The sequence below is a fragment of the Acinonyx jubatus genome, chromosome D1 (genome assembly GCF_027475565.1).
Source record: "Acinonyx jubatus isolate Ajub_Pintada_27869175 chromosome D1, VMU_Ajub_asm_v1.0, whole genome shotgun sequence".
Lineage (NCBI taxonomy): Eukaryota > Metazoa > Chordata > Mammalia > Carnivora > Felidae > Acinonyx > Acinonyx jubatus.
In genome coordinates, this window is record NC_069390.1 from 11487007 (window position 1) to 11506076 (window position 19070).

A 19070-nucleotide genomic window follows, 5' to 3' on the forward strand; every position below is an offset into this window, starting at 1 on the left:
TTTAGCTGAAATGGACAAATACTACAAGAATCGTACGTGGATATTGGTACCTTTCAGGAATCGGAGGCTGAATGGTACTGAAATCCTAAAATCGCCTGTGGGCTATGCTAAGTTGCCTGAAATTGTGTCTTCAGGCAGCCTCACCTACCTTTGCATTAGAAAGGGGAGTCTGCCAGTTCCCCATCTTCACTGCTCTCCTCCTCTTTTCCCAGACGCATGCACAGTCCACACTGCTCCCTTAGACACTGTATTGGAAGTCTCATATAATAATCAGCAAAGGGAATAGTGTCAGATATTTGCAGGAAATATAATTTTCAATGGGGAAGCTGGCAGTTGCAGATGCATTGGGAGTTATTAAATTAAAAGTTACCAAGCAACATGTGGATATATTGGAATTCTTCCATCTATCTTTTTGTTCTTGCTTTCCAGTTTAATACCACTGTGGTCTGAGAGTGTACCTTGTATGATCTTTGCAGGTGTGTTTTACAGCCCAGAATGTGCTCTGAGTGAATGTTCCATGTGAGCTTGGAAAATATGTGTATTCTGCTGTTGTTGGATGAAGTATTTTATAAATACCAATTAGATCCAATTGATTAATGGTGCTACTTAAATCAACTGTATCCTGACTGATTTTCTGCCTATTGGACCATTAATTGCTGATAGAGGGGTATTAAAGTTGCAACTATAATGTTGGATTTGTCTATTTCTCCTTGTATTTCTATCAGCTTTTGCCTCATCTATTTTGACACTCTGCTGTTAAGGGCATACACATTAATGATTGTTACATACTGGGAGAATTGACCCCTTTATCGTCATCATTATAAAGATCCTCTTTTCATCTCTGATAATTTCCTTTGTTCTGAAGTCTACTTTATCTCAAATTATGTATCTACCCCAGTTTTCTTTTGGTATATTTTTCTCCATTGTATACTACTTTTAATCTGTGTCTTTATATTTAAAGTAGGTTTCTTGTATAAAACATATAGTTGGGTCTTTAAAAAAAATCCACTCTGCAGTCTCTTTTAACTGTGTATTTAGACTGTCTGCATGATCAAGTGGTTTAAAAAAACCTTTTATTGTAAACTATAGCATACTTTCTATAAGGCATAATTATAGAACCAACTCTTTGTAACCATCATCCAGATCAAGAAATGGAACATTGCTAAGCACTTCAGAAGCCCTAGTGTGTTACACCCTGACCACTGCCCCCATCTAACACTGATCACAATCCTGACTTTTATGGTAATCACTTGCATGTGTTTTTTTAAAACTACTTATGCATCCACTAAAAATATAGTTAATTTGGGGGCACCTGGGTGGCTCAGTAGGTTAAGTGTCCAACTTGGGCTCGGGTCATGATTTCGCACTCCGTGAGTTCAAGCCCCACGTTGGGCTCTGTGCTGACAGCTCAGAGCCTGGAGCCTGATTCAGATTCTGTCTCTCTCTCTTTCTCTCTCTGCCCTTCCCCACTTGTGCTCCCTCTCTCTCTCTCCCAAAGAGAAATAGACATTAAAAAATATATAGTTAATTTTGTATGTTTTTGAACTTTATGTGCATTAGATCATATTGTAGGTCTTATTTTGTATTTGGCATTTTTGTTTAACAGTATGCCTGTGAGATCAATCCATGTTGTTGCATGTAGCTATAATTTGTTTACACTTATTACAATATGATATTCCAGTGCATAACGTATCCCCTTATTTGTCCACATCTTTATGGATGCTTAGACGGTTTACTATTTGGAGCTTTTATGAACAATGCAGTTCTGTTAATCCAGGTCTTCCAAGAAGCAGACTCCAAGCCAGGACTGAACATGCAAGGGCTTTAGTAAAGGACACTCCTTTAGTAAAGGAAATGTGAGAGGAAATACAGAGGGAGCCAGGGAAGATTGGGATTGATGTCAGGCCATGATGCAAACCTGATCCTGAGGGACACAGAATAGGAAGGAAGGCATGGGTGGAAGCTGAGTGTTGTTTCAGCCCTTTGGGTTGGCAGAAAAGGAGAGTAAGAGAGTAGTGGTTTCCTGTTGGGTGGGTTTTGGAGACAACTATGCTCCCTGTTTCTACTTCTAACTGCCCTTTACCAGTTGTGTAACTTTGGGCTACAAATATGGCAACAGATTTTTTTCCAGTTTTTATTCTTTATTGAAGTATAGTTGACACACAATGTTACATTAGTTTCAGGTGTACAACATAGTGATGGGACAAGTCTATGCGATATGTTTTGCTCACAAGTGTAGCTACCGTCCGATACTACACAACGCCATTACAACACCATTGACTATATTCCCTATGCTGTACCTTTTATCCCTGTGACCTACTCATGCCATAACCGGAAGCCTGTACCTCCTCCACTCCCCTTAACCCATTTTGCCCATCCCCCATCTCCCCTCTCCTCTGGCAACTATCAGACTTTTCCCCGATTTGAGTCTGGTTTTGCTTTTTGTTTGTTCATTTGTTTTTGTTTGTTTGTTTTTATTTTTTTTAATGTTTATTTATTTTTGAGAAAGAGAGACAGAACATGAGTTGGGGAGGAGCAGAAAGAGGGGGAGACACAGAATCCGAAGCAGGCTCTGGGCTCTGAGCTGTCAGCACAGAGCTCGACGTGGGGCTTGAATTCATGAACTGTGAGATTGTGACCCAAGCTGAAGTCGGATGCTTAACCAACTGAGCCACCCAGGCGCCCCCATTTGTTTTGTTTTTTACACTCCCCATATAAGTGAAATCATATGATATTTGTCTTAGTCTGACATTTCATTTAGCATAATAAGTCTGCCCATGTTGTTGCAAATGCCAAGATCTCATCCTTTTTATGGCTGTGTAGTATTCCTGTGTGTGTGTGTGTGTGTGTGTGTGTGTGTGTGTGTATCATATCTTCCTTATCCATTCATCTATTGATGGGCCCTTGGGATGCACCCGTATCTTGGCTATTGTAAATAGTGCTGTGATAAACATAGGGTACATATTTTTTGAGCTAGTGTTTTCATTTTCTTTGGGTAAATATCCAGTAGTGAAATTATTGGATCTTATGGTATTTCTATTTTTAATTTTTTGAGGAACCTCCATACTGCTTTCTACAGTGATCGCACCAATTTACATTTCTACCAACAGTGCACAAGGCTTCCTTTTCTCCACATCCTTGTCAGCACTTGTTGTTTCTTGTGTTTTTTATTCTAGCCATTCTAACATGTGTGAAGTGATATCTCATTGTGGCTGTCATTTGCATTTCCTACAACAGGTTCTTTTTTGGGACTCAGTTCCTATTGTCCAGTGGGAATGATATTGCTTGTCTCATGGGGCTATTGAGACTCCTGTTTCAGAGGATGTATGTAAAGCTTATAATAAATTTACAGTCAATGAACAAGTGCTTCTTTAAAGGTGCATATTCCCAATGGTGGCTCTTGGGCATGGAGATGGAGTATGTCATGTGACTCCATGTTGACAAGTGCTAAACACTTGAGCTAAACACTTTCAAGTGCTAAACACTTGAAAAAATGAGTCCCTTATGGGAGATATGCAAATTCAGAGGAAGGTGTTTTAGAGGTGATGTTGGGGATTTAGTCTTCTTGAGACTGAAGCATCAAGCAAGGGGCTCTTTTTGATCATTCTTTTATCTTAAAAATTTGGTCTAGACAGGGGCCCCTGGGTGGCTCAGTCGGTTGACGTCCGACTTTGGCTCAGGTCATGATCTCACAGCTGGTGAGTTGGAGCCCTGCATCAGGCTCTGTGCTGACAGCTCGGAGCCTGGAGCCTGCTTCCGATTCTGTGTCTCCCTCTATCTCTGCCCCTAACCCACTCGCATTCTGTCTCTGTCTCTCTCAAAAATAAATAAACATTTTTAAAAATTTGAAAAAAAATTCGGTCTAGTGAGTACCCTTGAGAAAGAACATTCACAATTTAAGGGTAAGATTTTTTGCCACCATAAATTCTATTTTTTATTCAATAAATTGACACCAGAAGGAGAGGAATAGGGATATACTACCTTGAGTATTACTTTACAAACAAATTAGAATGATTTATCATCAGGGATTTTTGATATAATGGGAATTCCTGAACTTTTATTGTAAAGCTATAGAGACTCTCCGAACTTAGAAGAGGACTCTTCTTTCCTTGAGTCAGGGGAGAAGGTCCTTGCCCTCACGATAAAACAGAGAATTCAGTCTGCACTCAGAACCACACAGAGAGATGGGGACCAAACACAAATTACACAAATTATGTATAGATATATAATGAATTCCCACACCTATTGTGCCAAGTGGATGTGAAATTAAATATTCGTGAATTTAAAATTAATAGCATTCCCTCGGTAGATTTAGAGAAAGGGGATGTGACAGCACAATGACATCCATAAATTGTCAGTTGGTAACTCGAGGCTCTGGGACTGGAACCTTGATCATCTGAGAAATACCCACTTGACAGGTTATGGCGCTAATTACATAAAACAGTGAGTGTGGTGTCTAAAACAATGCTCCCTGAATCATAGGGAAACATTGATTCCTTTATGTATATTGTGGGGTAATGGTGGGAGGCATCTGGGGAATGATTCTTTTCCAATTAGACAACACCAGAACTAATAAAACAGGTACAATTTTATTGGTGTGCAAGACCCAGAATGTTTTACACATCTTACCTCGCTGAATTAGCTCTGGCCAGTTTCAAATGTCTTAAAACTTGGCGGCTCGACCATTTGGGTCGACAGATTTGGTCTGACAGGTGTCTTGACGCTGAAAGTGAAATGGCAAAAGTCGTTATCAATGTAAGTAACCAGACCTGCGTCAGGCTAGGGATCATGCTTTCTGTCTGCGAGTGCGCCCTCTTCTGGTCCGGAATTTGTCCTCTTCCTAACTTCCCAGGTGCTTACAGCCTTCCCCTTTCTCTCTCAGAGCTTTACTGTACACATGTCTATGAAACTCACAAAGTAACCTCTGTTAAAAGGGGAAAGTTTAAAGAGGAGGCGTTGTAAGAGGGGACAAGCCTTCAATTAACAGATGAGTTTCAGTTGGTAGAATACCAGGCATCAACATTGCAAATAAGGGGGGAGTTTGGAGTTTGGGGACTTCCCTTGTGCATAGATATATGTCACTCCTAATTGTTTTTAGGTAGGGATTGAAAGCAAACAACCTCTTTGGGAATTTTTTTTTAAATTTCTTTTCCTTGGAGCAAAGATTCAAACATGGCTCAGGATGCCCATCGGAGGATGTCATCAGAGGAGCAGAAGAGGAAAAGGAAAGATCTGGGTTGAGTTTATAGAAAGGCATAAAGTCTAGAGTAATGCATGCAGAAGAGATGCTAAAGAAGTTTCTGTTCTCTGGCTGAATCTTATGGTTCGCAGGAGGCTCATAAATAAGACTGCCTGGTACATGCACACACAGCAAATGCCAACTGGCTGTGGGTACCCACTCTCTCCTTCGCCCTCCCACCAATCTGTTCCCTAAGTATTTTATGCTTGGATTGACTCTGCTTTGCATACAGTCTAATCAGGCACATGTAGCTCCTTCCAGTCCTCAGTTCGTCTCTAATGAGGCTACTAGAACTTGAAGCTGCCTTATTCATCCATCCTCCTGGACCCAGTAAGGTGTGTTTGTGGGCAGACACTAGAAGTGATAAGACAGAAGGAGATTGGGGAGAAATTGTAAACTTTTAAAGAAACTCTTTTCTAGTGCCTGTTAGCACCTGCAACTTTGGATAGTAGAGAAGGGGTTTTCAAAGTCCAAGGTTAGGGGTGTGTTTGGGGAGATGTATCTCTATGTTCTTGTAGGTGAATCACTGCATTTACCACTTGGGTGTCTCTGTGAAGGAGGGCTTTGCAGAATTCAAAATCCATGGCTTCATGAATTCATCACTCCCTGAAGTATAGAGGACACATTTCACTTACATGTTCTAAAAGCAGAGTAAATTAATCTCCATCCCATTGGTCAGACTCTCAGATTCCCCAGAGATTATCAATCGTGGGATTCTCCTTTGTGGTCCATGAGGAAAATACACAGGAGGATCTGAAAGACGCAGCACAGGATAAACACCTGATCATAGAAAACCCTGCCCTCTTCACCTCCAAATAACCTGTCAGCACAGAGATTCTCATAAGCCTTGAGTTTCTATTGTTTGCCAAGTGCTGGGCATTTTGCATATGTTAACATATTAAATCCTGCAAACCATCCACTCACAGATGATCTGATGGACGTTGACACTCACAAATTAGAAGGACACTTTGCACTAGAGTCCTTACATCATGAGCCCATACTCTCTTCCCGGCACACACTGTGACCTTTCCCTCCGGTGACGGAGCACAAAATACACAGGCTTTCCATAGAATTTTTTTTAATTTTTTTTTTAGAATATTTTTTTTCCCTAGAATATTTTCTGGGTTTTATTAAAAATGTGCAGTATTTAAGGCAGGAGTGAAGAATATCTTTTCTATGGAGGAAGCATATGCCTATAAGAAGCAATAGAAGATGACAGACTCATAAGAAAAGCAACTTACTAGTTAAATATACATTAAAATTTTAATTTAGCAAACCACTTAATTATATTAAATAAATATTTAATTTTAATTTTATACAGATTTTAATTTAACAGAATATGAACATTTTAATTCACTTGCTTCACAAACAGAATATGGAATTGGACATTTTTTAAATAGCTAAAATAAATCATAAAAAAGGTAGAAAGAAGTTTGTTCTTAATTCATGTTATGGCCAGTTACGGGGAAGAAAGACACCTAGATTAGAAAACAAGGTTTGATTTTCAAGGCCCACAAGGTCATTTCAACTTTTGCCATCATGCAAAACATTGCGATGAAACATCTTTGGATGTGTGTGAATATCTTAGAATCCATTCCTAGAAGGACAATACTTAGGGCAAAAGCATGTACATTTTAATGATTTTTTTTAACACACATTGCCAAACTAACCTTTAGAAAGAAAGTACAATTTATATTTTCACCAACTGTATAGGAGAGGGCCCATTTTCCTGTACCTTTGTTAGCATTCAGTATTATGGTTACTTTTAACCAGTCTTTCTAACAAAAAATTTTCTCATGGTTACATTTTCATTTCCTTTTTTTTTTAAAAAAGATTATATTTTTAAGTTACTTATGCACCCAACATGGGACTAGGGCTTGAATTCACAACCTCAAGATCCACAGTCCCATGCTCCGCAGACTGAGTCAAACAGGCGCACCCACATTTACATTCCTTTGAATATTACTACAGTCGAGTATTTTCTTACCAACTTATTAGCCATTTGTGTTTCTCCTTTTGTGAATTGCTTGCTCATAGCTGTGCCCATTTTTTCTATTGGTTTATCTTTTTCTAATTTTGTTTGTAAGAGACATTTACCTAAACTATTTTTTAAATGTTTATTTTTGAGAGAAAGATAGAGCACACAAGAGTCAGGGGGCAGAGAGACAGAGGGACAGAGGATCCTAAGCGGGCTCTGCACCGACAGCAGTGAGCCCCACGTGGGGCTCAAAAATCACAAACTGTGAGACCATGACTTGAGTTGAAGTCAGATGCTTAACCGACTGAGCCACCCAGAAGCCCCTATAAAACTATTGTCTACTATAGGTGGCATGCATATTTTCATTGGCTAAACATATGGTCCTTTAATTTTCTTTATGTTTTGTTTGTCACACAGATTTTATTTTATTTTTTAATTTTTTAATGCTTGTTTATTTTTGAGAGAGAGAGAGTGAGGGAGGGGCAGATAGAGAGAAGGAGACAGAGGATCTGAGGTAGGCTCTGTGCTGAGAGTGCAGAGCCAGATGCAGGGGTTGAACTCAAACCACGAGATCATGACTTGAGCTGAAGTCAGATGCTTAACCAACTGAGCCACCCAGGCACCCCTGTCATACAGAGTTTAACACTATTGTAGTCAAACCCATCCTTTTTTTTTCCTTCATGGTTTGCTTTGAGCATTAAGTTTAGAGAGATTTTTCTACTCCAAGCCTTCATAAATATTTATCTATCTTTTCTAATTGCCATGTAGCATTTTAACTTTTAAAAAGCATATAACTTCACTTTTTTGCAACTTGCTTTATTTTGTGCAGTGAATGCATATTTGAGACTACAAAGAGGTAAAATGTTTTGAATTTTGAAACTAGGATAAAATATTTTGAAACTAGAAAGAGTAAAAATTAAAGAGTGGAGATTTTTATCTCTGCCTCAAAACTTAAAAAAAAATAGGTTATTTAATGATTAAATATGTTCCACAAAGTGTTTCTGGCAAAATTGGATTTGTAAATATTTTATAAAATCCCTTTGTCCTCTCACCGAATTAAGTCAGCTTTTCATTTCTAAGGGGAAGGAGCCACATTTCAGAGAGGGAAGATTTCTGCATGAGACGGAGAAAAATGACCTCCAGAGTGTTTTGTTCTGGAAACAGTAGATTCACCTTGTGATCCAGTCGTCTCTTTTCCCTGTTGTCTATGGTTAGAGAGAAGGGGGGCAGGGGAGGCTGAAGAAGCTTCAGGGTGGGCTCACACTTGCTTTTGAGCACAAACTGGGTTAGATTTCTCAGATTAGGGAAATAGGTGCTTTGATACCTGATTGAAGATGCAAGCCCATTCAAGCCAGGACCATGGTAGCACACCTCTCACTGCAATTAAGCAATCCTGTATGGGCTTAAATAAATGATGCTTAGAGACAGCAAAGATGGAAAGTGATTGAGGATTGATGTATAGGGTGTTTTATTTGTGCTGATGCTCTGGTTTTTGCTTTCCTCTTTAACTGTCTCTAGTTGTGTTATACTTACAAAAATTAGTGCTACCAAGTTTTGAATTGTTATGAGTAGCAGTTTAATTAAAAGCTCCCTTGGGGCACCTGGGTGGGTCAGTCAGTTGAGCGTCTGACTCTTGATTTCAGTTCAGGTCATGATCTCACAGTATCGTGAGTTCAAGCCCCATGTCCAGCTCTGTGCTGACAACTCGGAGCCTGCTTGAGATTCTCTCTCTGCCCCTCCCCCATTCTTACTCTCTGTCTCTCTCAAAATAAATAAATAAGCTTTTTTGTTTTTTAAAAAAAGCTTTCTTAAAACATTTTTAAAAAGAGTAATAGATGGGAAGAGGGGTCTAATTTTGTTCGATCTCTCTTTCATTGAAATAAATCCTTAAGATACCTTGTTAGCCATACCACAAGGCAATAATATAAGCACTATACTCAACAAAAGCCAAAATTACTATGAACAGTGAATCGTTCATTTATTAAACAAATATTTATTCCATGCCTACTATATGCCACTGTGTTAGGTTCTGGGTGAACAACAGTGAACAAGGGTCAGTCTCTGTCCTCAAGGAAATTATAGTCTAGTGTATAGGACAAGTTACAGATCAAGCAATTGCAAACAGTCATGTTAGTGCAACGACTGAGTAAATGATTATGTTTTGGATTTGCGAAAAGGGTGGGTAAATCTTCATGGAGGAAGTGCTTCCTGAGCAGAGACCTGAAAGATGAGAAGCCATTAGTTAACTGAAAAGGGTATGGAGGAAAGAGAAAATTCATTGTGTAAAGAGCTCAAGGCAGAAGAAGAAGAACCAGCAGAAGAAGATGAATAGGAAGAATAAGAAGAAGAAGAAGAAGAAGAAGAAGGGAGGAAGGGGAAGAGGAAGAAGAAGGAGAAGAAGTAGTTGAGGAAGAATAGGAGGAAGAGGAGGAAGAGGAAGAAGAGGAAGAGGAGGAGGAGGAGGAGGAGGAGGAAGAAGAAGAAGAAGAAGAAGAAGAAGAAGAAGAAGAAGAAGAAGAAGAAGAAAAGAAGAAGAAGAAGAAGAGGGGGAGGAAGAGAAGGAGTTGTTGTTGTCATGTGACAGTGCTGTCCAGATCCCAAACTGCTAGGGTGGGGGTGAAAAGCTATAGAGGTAAGCAGGACTATATTGAAAAGCAAAAGGGACTTAATAATGCATGTTAAAGACTAACTTTGAGGTCCATGGGGAACTCATGAATGTTTTTGAGAGCTGGCCTCATAAGCTCAAATCAAGTGATAGGTATTAATAGAACAAAATAAGCAGAAGCGTGGCTCCTCAAAGATGCCTACATCTGAATACTAGGAGCCCATAAGTAGATTATCCTTCAGGCAAAAGGGACTTTTCAGATGTGATTGAATTATGGGCCTTGAAACAAGGAGGTTTTCCTGGATTATCCAGGTGGGCAAAATATAATCACAAAAGTCTTTAAAGGCAGAGAACCTCTCATCTATCAATGGACACTTGGGTTGTTTCCATAACTTGGCTATTGTAAATAATGCTACAATAAACATAGAGGTGCTTGTATCCCTTTGAATTAGTGTTTTTTTTTGTTTTTGTTTTTGTTTTGTTTTGTTTTTTTTTTTTTTTTTTTTTTGGTAAGGACCCAGTAGTACGATTACTGAATCATACAGTAGTTTCATTTTTAACTGTTTGAAGGTAGATGAATAGATAGGGTGTGTGTGTGTGTGTGTGTGTGTGTGTGTGTGTGTGTATAATGGAATATTACTCATCTATAAGGAAAGAATGAAATCTTGTTATTTGCAACAGTTTGGATTGAGCTAGAGAGTATAATGCTAAACGAAATAAGCCAGACAGAGAAAGACAAATACCATACAATTTCACTCCTATGAGGAATTTAAGAAACAAAACAAAGGAGCAAAGGGAAAAAGAGGGAGGCAGGGAGATAGATAGAGAGAGAGAAAGAGAGAGAGAGAGTACAAGAAACAGACTTTGAACTATAGGGAACAAACATATGGTTATTAGAGGGAAGGTGGGTGGGTGAGGGAATGGGGGAAATAGGTGAAGGGGATTAAGAGCACACTTATCATGATGAGCACTGAATAATGTATGCAATTGTAGAATCACTGTATTGTACGCCTGAAACTAATATAACATTGTATGTTAACTGCACTGGAATTAAAATTAAACACATAGTTAAAAAAAAAAAACAGAGAACCTTTCCCAGCTCAGCATAGATGTGACATCACTGATTTTGAAGATGGAGGAAGGGAATCACCAGCTAAAGAATGCAGGTGGCCTCTAGAAGCTGGGGAAGGCAAGGAAATGGAGTCTATCCTAGAGCTTCCAGAAAGGAACACAACCCTGCCGATGCCTTGATTTCAACCCAGTGAGACCTTTGTCAAACTTCTAACCTACAGAACGTTGAGATGATTAATGTATGTGGTTTGAAGCCACTTAGTTTGTGGCAATTAGTTTACAGTAGTGATAATAAACTAATACACTCAGATTCCTCAGATCAAACTATGTAGAGGCCACATTTTACATGTACTTATGTGTAAAGCTTACATGTAAAGCTCCTTCATGAGGTCACATGGAGGTCTATGGTATATGAACTAAGATTGGTTGCAAAATAAGACATAAGGGAAAACAAAGGGGATGTGTGTATGTTTGAACTTAAAGAAGAAGGTAAGATGATCTGATATTGAATAAAGATTTTCTTTAAGTAAACCTTTTCCCAAAATTTTCATAAATTGAATCACTTCTTTTAGGAAGAAAGAATAATTATCCTTAATCAAGTTGTATTCATTTGGATTAAAAAAAACCCCAGAATTCAAGCATATCAATGCTAAGCTTCAAAGGAATAATCATTTTTTTGGTCCTGAGGTCTGCTCTTCTTGGCTCCTCCATTGGATCTTACATTTTAAATAATCACAAAGACCTCCTCACATTATCCTCAGCCAGCTGGGGAAGCACAAAACTAGAGCTGTCCAGGGTGTAGCAACCATCAGTAGAAATGATCCCCAGACTTTCCAATACAATGATGTCATATGGGTTCTAATATTCATAAAGGTAACTGATAAAGGAACTTCAGGAAAAGTTACCCATTGGGTAATACCATTGGGTGTTATTTCTATGGGTCATTTTAAGTTTGCTTGACCTTGGGTGGGAATGAATTTAGGAGACTGGAGAAACCAGGAGACCTAACACAGATATTTTTCTTCCCCATGCATTCTTTACACTCTTCCAGATACAAAGGAAATAATTAATCCACTTATATGAACAACAAAATCAAATTAAATCTTTCTGCATATCCACTAGACCTGCATGAATGGAAAGTCAGTGTGTTGGGAAGGGAACAGAGCCACAGAACAATGAGAGAGGGATTTGCCAGGAGAAATGGTTGTGCTGATCAATGCCACTGTAAGTACCTTCCATAAAGGAGTAATGACCTGGAGGTGAAAGCCTGGGGTATACCTTCCTGAGATGATAGCAAATAATACTCACTGTGGGTCTGCAAGGGATAATCTATACAGGGAAAGAAGCAAGGATCTTATAGGAGCAATGGGTTCAAATAGAGGAGAGCAAGAAGAACTCAGAATACGGTGAGAAAAGGAGACCATACTATGAAATGGAGTCAGGTGCTGAACAGGATGACGTGGTAGAAATCTAGAAGATACTGACCAACTAGGTGGTTTCGGTGATTGAGACTGGGAAGAAGAGCACTGATGTGATTCCGTTGAGTTCAGAATTTCTAGGCCCCAATGTAGTGGAGATAGAGAAAAATGGCGGCAAAGGGTATTGTCCTTCAGTGTTAGCAAATTATTGAGTAGCTGTAATGGGAATCCAACAGGGAGGTCTTGGAAGAGTGTTTAATGGAGTAGGTATCTTATTCCTCTCATTCACCTCAACCATACATAGTGTATCTTTTTAGGTTCTGTCATATGCCAGTAACAAGAGTCATACACTTGTACAACTTCAAGGTTGTTTGTTGTTGAATGTGGAAGGTAGCATTTGGGCAGAGCACTGGCTCTGGAGTTCGGAAAACCTGGGTCTGAATGGGTTCAACCTTTTCCTGTATGGTCCTGGGCAAGTCAGTCTTCCTTGCTGGGACTCTGTCTCCTCATTTATCACATGGGGATGGTGCTATGTACGTCATAATTTAATTAAATAACGTTTGTGCCTGGTACTCATTAAGCACCCAATAAAAGGTGGTTGTTGTAATACCAATTGGGTATCCTGGGGTGATGTTTTTGCTGAAGTAATCTCTTCCTCCTTTTGACTATCCATGGTGGGTCAGTAGGCAGATGGCCATGAGGAATGGTGAGAGAAATCTGGTGGGAGGAGCCTCCATTTTCAAATATGCACACAAGATGTCTCCCTTGTCAATGTCAGAGGTGGAGGTAGATGCCAGAGATCATTTGTCTCTGGAGAAATATATTTTCAATCGTGAACTAGGAAAACAGTTTCTTCTTCTCCAACACCTTCCATAGGGCATCTTTGATCTCTCTGTTCCTCAAACTGTAAATGAGAGGGTTCAGCATGGGGATCACCAGTGAATAGAACACAGACACTACCTTGTCCCTGCCAAGCGAGTAGCTGGAGCTGGGTCTCAGGTACATGAAAAGGGCCGTCCCAAACAACAGAGTCACCACCATCAAGTGTGAGGCACATGTGCTGAAGGCTTTCTTTCGGCCTTCCACTGAACGGATTTTCAAGACAGCAGTTCCTATGTAACTGTAGGAGATGATGAGGATGAGGAACGATGTCCCCCCAATAGTGACTACCACGAGAAAATTCACCACTTGACTAGGAAAGGTGTCAGAGCAAGAAAGTGCCAGTACTGGAGGGAGGTCACAGAAGAAATGATTGATAATGTTGGGTCCGCAGAAGTGAAGCTGAAATATGGAGCTGGCCTGGATCAGGGAGCTCAGGAAGCCACCAACATATGCGCCAAGCACCATGCGTGTGCAGAGGCCCTGGGACATGATGGCTGTGTAGAGCAGGGGACTGGAGATGGCTGCGTATCTGTCGTATGCCATGGCAGTCAGGAGGAAGCACTCAGTGAGACCCATACTGACAAAGAAAAAAAACTGCGCAGCACAGCCCAAGAATGATATGGTCTTTTGCTCCCGGAAGAAATCAGTGAGCATCTTGGGGGCCACTGTAGAAGAGTAGCAGATGTCGATGAAAGACAAATTGGTGAGGAAGAAGTACATGGGTGTGTGCAGACGGGGCTCACCTCTGATCAAAAAGATGAGGGCCAGGTTCCAGGCCAGTGTCACAAGATAGATACCCAGGAAGGTCACAAAGAGAAGGGTCTGGAGTTCTGGATGGTCTGCAAATCCCAGGAAGATGAACATGGTTACTGAAGAGCTATTCCAGGCCTTAGCTGTGGACATGCTTCTCATGGACCACAAGGAGAAGAGTAGACCCGGCACAATAATGCCAACTGTTGGACTTCATCAAGACGAAAAGCTTCTGCACAGTGAAGGAAACAATCAACAAAACTAAAAGGCAGCCTGCGGGATGGGAGAAGATATTTGCAAATGACATATCTGATAAAGGGTTAGTACCAAAATCTAGAAAGAGCTTACCAAACTTAACACCCCAAAACCAAGTAATCTAGTTAAGAAATGGGCAGAAGACATGAATAGACATTTTTCCAAAGAAGACAACCAGATGTCTAGTAGACACACGAAAAGATGCTCAACATCACTCATCCTCAGGAAAATACAAATCAAAACCACAATGAGATACCACCCACACCTGTCAGAATGGCTAAAATTAACAACACAGGAAACAACAGATGTTGGGGAGGATTTGGCAAATTGTTTTTTTATTGTTGGTGGGAATGCAGACCAGTGTAGCCACTCTGGAACACAGTATGGAGGTTCCTCAAAAAATTAAAAATAGAACTACCCTACCACCCAGCAATTGCACTACTAGGTATTTACCCACAGGATATAAAAATATAGGTTTGAAGGGATATATGCACATCAATGTTTATAGTAGCATTATCAACAATAGCCAAACTATAGAGAGAGCCACATCTTCTTTATCCATTCATCAGTTACTGGACATTTGGGCTCTCTCTGTAGTTTAGCTATTGTTGATAATGCTACTATAAATATAGTATGTATATATAAATATATATTTATAATACATGTGTATATATAACGTATAATATGTATGTGTATATATATAATGTATATATATGAATGTATATATAGTATGTATAAATATGGTATGTATATATAAATATATATGTATATATATGATGGAATATTAGTCATCAAAAAGAATGAAATCTTGCCATTTGCAACAATGTGGATGGAGCAAGAGTGTTTTATACTAAGTGAAATAAGTCAGTCAGAGAAAGACAAATACCATATGATTTCATTCATATGTGGAGTTTAGGAGACAAAGCAGATGAACATAGGGGAAGGGAGAAAAAAAGAGAGAGGGGAGCAAACCATCAGTGAGTAACACCAAACAGCTCTGCTGGAGCACTCACCCATTCACATGAGCTCTGCCCTTAGGTAGACACCTGAGGTCTGCAATGTGATTCAAGGTCTTTTGGGGGGCACCTCTTCAGGTTATCAGGAAAAGGAGGGGAGTAAGGTGGTGGTTATAATTCTGGGTAGGCTACAGGACAAGCCTGGCTCTCATCCTGACTCTGCCACTTGCCAGCTGTGGGATGTTGGGCAACTCATTTAGGCTTTCTGAGTTTCAGTTTCTCCGTTTGTACAATGGGGATAACAGTGACTTCTTCACAGAGTTGTTGAAGGGTTGCTTAAGATAATGGGCACAAGGCTCATGGGTCTTGAGATAAGACTTTGCTTAATTGGGACTGTGATTGCTATCAGCAGTGAATATTCCTTAAAGAATTCTTTAAGGAACTGGGTCTTATTTGGAAACTCTTCCCCTTATGTGGGGGAAATGTGCTTACCTTACTGAATTGAGGAGTTCACTGATGGGACATGTAGGTCTGTAACAAGTGTTTAGGAGAGGGGTTGAAGAATTTAATGATCTAGGGGTTGATAGGTCAACTGCAAGTCCGTTTGAATGTTGCCATCAGTGGGGAGAACTTCCACATTTAAGAATGAAATTTACCATTCCCAGAAACAGAGAACTTCCACATTTAAGAATGAAATTTACCATTCCCAGAAACAGAAAGTGAATCTGGACAAATTGAACAAGAGAAAAAGCATACCCAGAGTTTCACTCTTGCCCATGGATGCCTTGAATCTTACTCTAGAACATTAAACAGAAGGTATTTAAAGGCTCTCGGGAGCACTTTATGCTACTGAACTCTATTTAAAGGCTCTCGGGAGCACTTTATGCTACTGAACTCTGCTCATGAGGACTTTCTTCTTTTTTTCACAAAGGAAGAAAATCTTCACTCACAGCAGACTTGCAGGGCTCATTTTGGTCTGAGTCTAGACTCCCTACTATCCTATGATATAAGTATAAACAATAGCAGCTGGAAAAGGAGAGTTTGGGAGGCTCAGTGACCTCACTGCACTCACAGATGCTGAACTGCATCTTTGTGAATAACACTAGTCTTTGAGGCCATTGTGAAGATATGATAAGCCAGCAAAATCAGGCACCTAGAATAGTACCTTGCACACAGAAGACACTCAGGAATTGATGGGAACTGATAAAGTTGATTTACAACTCAGCTCATCTTTTTATCAAATATCTGCAAGACAGTACTAAGTCTGCTTAGTCCGAGTTTAACAGAATAGTTGGTGATGGAATTAAAAAATGGTGTAATGACAAGAGTTTCGGCCAAACTGGGGAGTAGGTGTGGATCATCTGATCTGCCCATTTATTCCTGCCCTGGGCTCTGTCCTCCACTTCATGATGCCTCCTCCTCTCACTGCTGCAGGAGCCCAATCCCTCAAGATCTTCTTCCAGGTCTCTCCTACAGATGTACAAATTGTCCTACAATGTACAAATAGCTGATGGAAATGAAAGAGTCCCTCTTGACATAAGGTGAGCATTCAAAAAGCACCAAAGATTGACTCCAAGAATTAAGATTCAGATGGTAAAATTCAGGCCACCAGTTAGAAAAGAGAGAGAGGGTTTTAGAGGTGAGAGGTCTCTGTGGTGTTTGGAAAATCTGCTATGTAAAGTCTGCCCCAATCACAGCCCTTCCAAATTGATTTTCAAACCACTTATTAATAACTGGATCCCTGTTCGAGGGCATAACAATTCCTTCAAAATTTCATTTCCTCTTAATTTCTCTTTCTAGTTGCAAGGGCTCAAACATAGTCCAGGAAGCCCACCAAAGCAGGGGTAAGGTAAGATTGTGGCTGAATTGGGGAAAAGACAGAATTGAGAGTACATGGAGAAAAACTAAAATCCAAGGAACTTAGTCATCTGTATAGTCTTGTAGATCTAAAGTGCTCTATAAAGCAAGAAGACAAAACAATAAAAGATGAATGACGGAACTCACCCTCTTCCTCTCGTCTGTCTGTCCTTTAGCTGATACCCGTCTTGAGTTTTGTGTTGAAAGGAGTCTAATCATGCTTCAGTAACTGCTTTCAATCCCCACAGTGCTAATGAGCTGGGAGAGCAAGCTTGGAGCTGGTTTGTTCAGGGGAGATAAAGATATCCACTTGATGCATAGAATGTGTGTTAGTGAGCAGAAAAGTAGGAGAGAAAAATATACAGAGAGAAGAGAGAGATATAATCTTTAAGAAGTTCCTCTGGTATCTGCTAATATCTGCAGTTGGGGTCATGTTGAAAATGTTTCAAAGCTGGGATTGGAAATGAACTTGAGAGAGATTTTTTTCCTCTCTCCTTGGAGATATTTCATTACATTTGCCCTTGAGGGTCTTTTTTGAAAGAGAAAGAAATGTATCACCCAAACCTCAAAAATCTGTAGTTAATTGATCTCTGGGGTGGTATGGAGAACACATACTCAAATAAATGCTCCGAACGCAATGTTATTAAACTCCATCCCAGTGGCCATCTCTTCTGATCCCCCAAGGCTAGTCAAAATCTCTTCTGGTGGTACATGATGAACGAACTCAGGATAGCAGAAGAACACATAGGACAAGATAAACACCTACTCTGCAGAAGAAAGCAAAGCTGTATATATATGCAGAAAAGCTAAATGAGTTGCTCAAAATTTTATGGCTAGTAAGAGATTGATCCAATATTTGAACCCATGATTATATGACACCAATGAATGGTACATTCATTTACTTTGGAATGCAATTGCACATAAATGTGTTGAAAGGTAAATTGTAATCTTCCCTTCATAAATCCATTCTCTTTCCACAGAAACCTACTATCTTTCTGTGAGAGAGACGTTAGATACACGGCTTTTTCCTCTAAAATTTTTAAAATTTACTCTGATATAGCATGATGTAGTATAAGAATGTAAAAACGTTGATTCTATGGAGGGTCATGTACAAATAAAAAATAGTTTAAGGCCAGACACTCCACACAAAGGAAATCACTAATTTTTGTGTTTGGAGAGAGGAAGGGAGAAAAGAAAAAGGTTTGATTCACTTGTTTCTTAAACTGAGAATACTGAATTTTGATGAGAATTGAAAGAGGGACATTTGAGTAAGCTCAACTGAAACAGATAATCCTGTACCTCCAAGTGACCCTGAACCTTTCTAGCCATGAGAATAGTCTCTTACTCTGTCTGAAGAGACTAGCCCCTTTGGGCTTGGACAGAAGAATGATTTTTTTAAATTTTTATTTTTTATTTTTTAAAATTTACATCCAAGTTAGTTAGCATATAGTGCAGCAATGATTTCAGGAGTAGATTCCTTAGTGCCCCTAACCCATTTAGCCCATTCCCCCTCCCACAACCCCTCCAGTAACCCTCAGTTTGTTCTCTATATTTATGAGTCTCTTCTGTTTTGTCCCCCTGTGTTTATATTATTTTTGTTTCCCTTCCCTTATGTTCATCTGTTTTGTCTCTTAAAGTCCTTATATGAGTGAAGTCATATGATTTTTGTCTTTCTCTGACTGACTAATTTCACTTAGCATAATACCCTCCAGTTCTATCCACATAGTTGCAAATGTCAAGATTTCATTCTTTTTGCTTGCTGAGTAATACTCCATTGTATGTATATATACCACATCTTCTTTATCCATTCATCCACCAATGGACATTTGGGCTCTTTCCATACTACGGCTATTGTTGATAGTGCTGCTATAAACATGGAGGTACATGTGTCCCTTCGAAACAGCACACCTGTATCGCATGGATAAATGCCTAGTAGTGCAATTGCTGGGTTGTAGGCTAGTTCTATTTTTAGTTTTTTGAGGAACCACCTGTCAGAATGGCTAACATTAACAACTCAGGTAACAACAGATGTTGGCGAGGAGAAGGATGATTTAAGTGA

General features: G+C 39.7%; 1 protein-coding gene across 1 annotated transcript; it reads right to left on the reverse strand.

The window, feature by feature from the left end:
* Positions 1–13065: 13065 nt before the first annotated feature.
* Positions 13066–14400, reverse strand: LOC106977928 (olfactory receptor 5A1). Its single transcript, XM_015075501.3, has one exon. It carries the CDS (start codon positions 14103–14105, stop codon positions 13149–13151), a length of 957 nt encoding a protein of 318 aa, XP_014930987.3. The 5' UTR covers positions 14106–14400; the 3' UTR covers positions 13066–13148.
* Between the last annotated feature and the right edge of the window lie 4670 nt (positions 14401–19070).

Bases quoted from the DNA above. Each gene is read 5' to 3' on its own strand.
- LOC106977928 (XM_015075501.3), bottom strand. From the start codon at position 14,105: ATGAGAAGCATGTCCACAGCTAAGGCCTGGAATAGCTCTTCAGTAACC.